Source organism: Empidonax traillii, unplaced genomic scaffold, assembly GCF_003031625.1.
Source record: "Empidonax traillii isolate 1590-97213 ecotype Southwest subspecies unplaced genomic scaffold, ASM303162v1 scaffold46:size3806547, whole genome shotgun sequence".
Lineage (NCBI taxonomy): Eukaryota > Metazoa > Chordata > Aves > Passeriformes > Tyrannidae > Empidonax > Empidonax traillii.
In genome coordinates this window covers 2,770,929-2,775,625 of record NW_020955239.1, presented here as the reverse complement: position 1 = coordinate 2,775,625, position 4,697 = coordinate 2,770,929, and the positions used below count along the sequence as shown (strand labels likewise).

General features: G+C 49.3%; 1 protein-coding gene across 2 annotated transcripts; it reads right to left on the bottom strand.

The window, feature by feature from the left end:
* On the bottom strand, positions 1–3,774 carry TEX55 (testis expressed 55). 2 transcript variants are annotated; one of them, XM_027878860.1, is made up of 5 exons: positions 3,756–3,774; positions 2,450–2,903; positions 2,101–2,163; positions 1,326–1,390; positions 1–191 (listed from the first exon to the last, which is right to left on the bottom strand). In XM_027878860.1, exons 2-5 carry the CDS (start codon positions 2,606–2,608, stop codon positions 179–181), a joined length of 300 nt encoding a protein of 99 aa, XP_027734661.1. In that variant the 5' UTR covers positions 2,609–2,903; positions 3,756–3,774; the 3' UTR covers positions 1–178. The 2 variants fall into 2 exon arrangements, with proteins under 2 accessions (XP_027734661.1, XP_027734658.1); XM_027878857.1 differs by lacking the exon at positions 3,756–3,774 and adding an exon at positions 3,669–3,724.
* Positions 3,775–4,697: the final 923 nt, after the last annotated feature.

The window sequence follows — 4,697 nt, the reverse complement described above, 5'->3', positions numbered from 1 at the left end:
TATGCCAAATACTTGCCTCTGTTATTCCCAGACTTTTTGGGCCCAAGCTGTGCTGCAGAGAACCACACAACCTAATCATCAGACTTTTAGCTAAATATAGATAGATGAAGTTTCTATGGCGTTCTCTTCATAGCCACAGAGACAGTCATTTGGGAATACACTGCCATCCATCAGGAAATTAGAGCACTTGCCTAAAAAAGAGAAAAGTCTAGTGACAAAAAACCCCACTATCTGGCATCTATTGCACATACAAAAAAAAAAAAAAAAAAAAAAAAAAAAAAAAAAAAAAAAAAAAAAAAAAAAAAAAAAAAAAAAAAAAAAAAAAAAAAAAAAAAAAAAAAAAAAAAAAAAAAAAAAAAAAAAAAAAAAAAAAAAAAAAAAAAAAAAAAAAAAAAGAAAGACACCCTTATCAGGGTGGAAACAGACACTTGGATAGTACGAAAATGAGAATTGTGTTTTAAGAATCAAAGGCAGCCCAAATGACGTGTTTGTGAAATGTACCTCGACTGTGATGAATTTCCTGAGCTACCAGTGCTTGGTTTTGGTTTGTTTAGTTTTATTCACCTCCCACATTCCTGAGTGACAATGTTTTCTGAAGCCATTAAGGGTGTGTGCAACTGTTGCTTTACTGTTTTTGTTATCAAGATATACACTGTACTTTTCATGATACAAGTAGGGCAACACCAAAAAGCAGAGTGATTGGCACCCAATAGGGTTGATTAAGGGTGTGACAGCTTCACCCAATGTGTGGAAGAGGCAGAAGACAGCTTCTTGCATCAGAGGATCCCTGAGGCCAGTGGGAAAGCCCAGACCCAGCCTATTAAAGTATTAGATGGGCACTGGTGCTGCTGCACAGCTGCACAGCTGGGAGCCACCAATGCAGCAGGAAAAAAAGAGAGGGTTGTCGGTTGTCCAGGGCTGCTCTTAAATTCTACTTGCTTTTGTGCTTGTGTTGCCTGAGCTGTGGGGTTTCTTTGCACAGAAAAGCAGAGTCTAGGAGTGGCCTAAATATGGGACTTATGCATTTGTATGCATAGAACCCATAGGAGTTCAGCAGACCTGCCTCTTCAAGGTGTGCCATATGTGCATGCAGGGTCTGTGCACACCTAGATCTGAGTTTGTGATTCCAAACCAATCATGCTGATTTGCAGGATTTAAACCCAAGGGGAATCAGAAGCATACTGAACAGGGAAAACACGAAAGAGAGATACAAGCAGACCTTTTCCAAGTTATTGCCAGTGACTACAAAAGCATGATGCAATACCACAAGAGCAAGGTCAGTAGGGGCCAAAGGGAGTGCGCAGGCCTCTTCTAGAAACACCTACACATCTTTGTTCTCCTCCGATATTCTCTCCATTTCTGCCTGTCTGGCATCTATCATAGACTGCACCTGACAAAGGAAAAGGAAAAGGGTCATTTGGGAACTTATTTTGTCAAACACTGGTGCCCAGAACTGACCTTGCCATTCATCTGCACGTTTTGCGTTCAGTACACCATGAACCTAGCAGCAGAACACAAAGATGGTGCATTTCCTGACTGACTAGAAGGCAATGAAGGAAAAGACTCTCTTTCTCTGTCTGCTGTCTTTTCTCTAACCTCCTCATTTTCCCAAGAAGCAACCCACACTTCTAACTCACTCCTAAACTATTGTCTCATTTGTCTGACTTTGAATTAGCTGTGTCTGAATACCCTGCAGGCTCAGCAGAGACAGCTCTCCTGAACAGAGGTATGCAGGCAAGAAAAGTATTCCCTCCCAGTCTGGGATAGAGGGAGCTGGTGAAGGGTCACAGAGGGGCCCTATTCCTGTCCTTAAGCTTCCCTCATTTCTCAGGTAACTCCAGGGCACATTTACCCCATCCTTCCCCCAAACGCAATTCTTGACCCACACTCCCATACCTTCCCTCCCTCTCCTTTTGGAGCACACATGGTCCCTTGCATCCCAGGCACTCTGCTCCTGCCCTGTGCTTTTCCTCCTCCCATGTAAGACACACAGTGGGAGAAACAGTCCTGGGTTGACCCTCATTTTGGTGTGCTCAGCAAAACTGGCTTTCTGTTGTGGCCCTAACAGGCAGTCCCCATTGGGCCCCAGCAAGACCGTACCTCCATCAATATGAACTGCAAGGGGTCATCAGGCTTAGAGTACACCAGTTTTTCTGTGATCTCCTGAGACAGAGACAGACAGAAGGAAAGAATTATTGATCCTTGGGTAGGTGGGTGGCTGCACTTTCTGCTCCAAGACTATCTGCCTTTTAAAAAGCAAGCATCTCTTCCAAATCCAAAAGGTGATCAATGGTCCTTTTCTACTGCTTTTCCTACATTTTTGCTTAGGAAAGCCCAGAACGAAAGCTTGAACCAAATTATCCTGGGGACAGGATAATTTGGTTCAAGCTAACTTCAGGCCAAGCTTCTCATCTAAGCTTCTGGAAGGAGAAGGAAATATATATTTTACCTGAAATATCTGCAGAATATTATGTTTCTCCACGTAATCAATGGACACTTGATAGGCATTTTCAAATATTGTCGGCTCTGGTATTTCATACTCAGTCTCTGCTGCTGCTGATGCAGCCTCAGGTGTGTTACCATCCTGTGTGGAGTCAGACATGTACATCTTGAATTCAAAACTTGACAGTTCACCCACAGATGATCTGATCTCAGGTGAGCTTTCCCTGGATGTGGACTATTCAATGAGCGGTAACTGGTCCTCAGAATCTGGTAGTTTCTCAATAACCAGCTTGTTTGCAGGCACTAGGAATTCCACTACAGATGGCTGGTGTTTTAACCCCAGGAAAGGCATGCAATGGTGGTGGGGATTCAATTATAGGTGTCTGGTCCTCAGATGATTCAGCAGCTGGCAGTATGCTAGATTCCTCCACTTTGGATTCTGAATGATTGTTGTGCTCTTGCTAAAATATTCAACAAATAAACAATGAAGAATATTTTAAACATGCATCTTCACAGATCAGATACCTCACATTACTGCGACCTTCTGCAAATATGCTGCAACTCCTCTTAAGGCATGCACTAATAGGCTTTAATTTCTGTGACTGGCCCCACTTGCACCTTCTGCATGATCCCAGGAACTCCATTTAAGCTCAGGCCCAAGCCACCAGAATTGGTCTGTGCCTGATCCTCACTTACTGACCAGTTTTCCTAGGGGGACTCTATAAGTATATACTGTGGGTAGTTTGTCTCTGTGGAAGTCCCTTGGATGGATCCCAGACCCGACTCATGACCTTTCCTTGGCTGGGGCCGACCCTGATCCCTCTCACCAGCAACCTGCCCGTGCTGGGGTTTCCCTGCGTTCCCGGCTCCCCTCCCTGCCTGGCACAGCTCCGGTCTTGCTCTCTGGCAGCAAGCTGCCGAAATTTGAGTGGCTTCACCCCTTCCCTCCTCGAGCAGCCGGAGCGGGCTGTGCTGTATCCACGCCCTGCTCTCCCATTCCCACATCTGTGACTGAGCGCAGGCAGAGTTCTACCCGCTTTCCCCCTCCCGGTTCCAAACCCGCCCGGGGCAGGGGGCAGCCGCCACGGCAGCTCCGAGGTTTTGGGGGTCCCGATGGCAGCAGCGCTGCCTGAAGCAGGAGCAGGGGCAAGGGCGAAGGGGGAGCAGGATCTGCGCCCATCCCTGTAACGGGAGGGGGGGGTGCTGTGCCTGGGGAAAAAAGATACGGGGCGCTCCGTGCGGAAGCTGCTCGGGGGCAGCGCGGGTCGGTGCATCCCGGGAAGGCGCTTCCCAGCGCCGGGGCTGCCCCTCACCTGCCTCCGGGGCTGCAGGGCAAGGTAGGGGGCGCTTCGCCCCCCCGCCGCCCTTTTGCTGCTCGTCGCTCGCCGTAGGTGGGGGGGGGCGGTGTAGGACGCCGGGGCGGTTGCCAGGGCAACCGCTGTCACGTGTGTGACACGCCCGCTGTCACGGGCGGTGCCGCCGGTCACGTGGGCGGCGAGTGCAGTGCGGCCATGTTGGGTCAGGGCGGAAGCGCCTTGGGGGGGCGAGGAGATCCCAGAATCCCGGAATCAGGCAGGTTGGAAAAGACCTCTGAGAGCATCGAGTCCAACCTGTGACCTAACACCACCATGTCAATAACACCATGGCACTAAGTGCCACGTCTGGTCTTTCCTTAAGCAGCACCAGGGACAGTGACTCCACGACGTCCCTGGGCAGCCCATTCCAACGTCTTATCACCCCTTCTGTGAAGAACTTCAATCTAATGTCCAAACTGAACCTCCCATGCTGCAGCTGGCATCCTCCCATCTTGTCACTAGCTGCCTGGAAGGAGACACTGATGCCCACGTGGCTACAAGCTCCTTTCAAGGCATTTGTAGAGAGTGATGAGGTTCCCCCTGAGCATCCTTTACTAAAGGCCAGACAACCCCAGTTCCCTCAGACACTCCTCATAGCACTTGTGCCCCAGACCCTTTCAGCTTTGTTGTCCCTCTCTGGGTTTGCTCCAGCACCAAAACGTCCTTCCTGTAGTGAGGGGCCCAGAACTGGACACAGCACTCCAGGTGTGGCCTCACCAGTGCTGACTACAGGGGGACAATAAATGCCCTAGCCCTGTTGGCCACACTGTTGCTGATCCAGGCCAGGATGGTGCTGTTGGTGGTGCCTGGCCCTGCTCCTGGCACTAATTCTGGTCCTGGTCTTGGTTCTGCTTCTGGTCCAGGCAGCCACCCCCTTGCCTGTGTTATTATTGCCCTCGC

Bases quoted from the DNA above. Each gene is read 5' to 3' on its own strand.
- TEX55 (XM_027878860.1), bottom strand. From the start codon at position 2,608: ATGTACATGTCTGACTCCACACAGGATGGTAACACACCTGAGGCTGCA. The intron at 2,164-2,449 runs GTAAAATATATA...TCTCTGTCTCAG, and splicing joins ATATTCTGCAGATATTTCAG to GAGATCACAGAAAAACTGGT. The intron at 1,391-2,100 runs GTACGGTCTTGC...TTCCTTTGTCAG, and splicing joins TGCAGTTCATATTGATGGAG to GTGCAGTCTATGATAGATGC.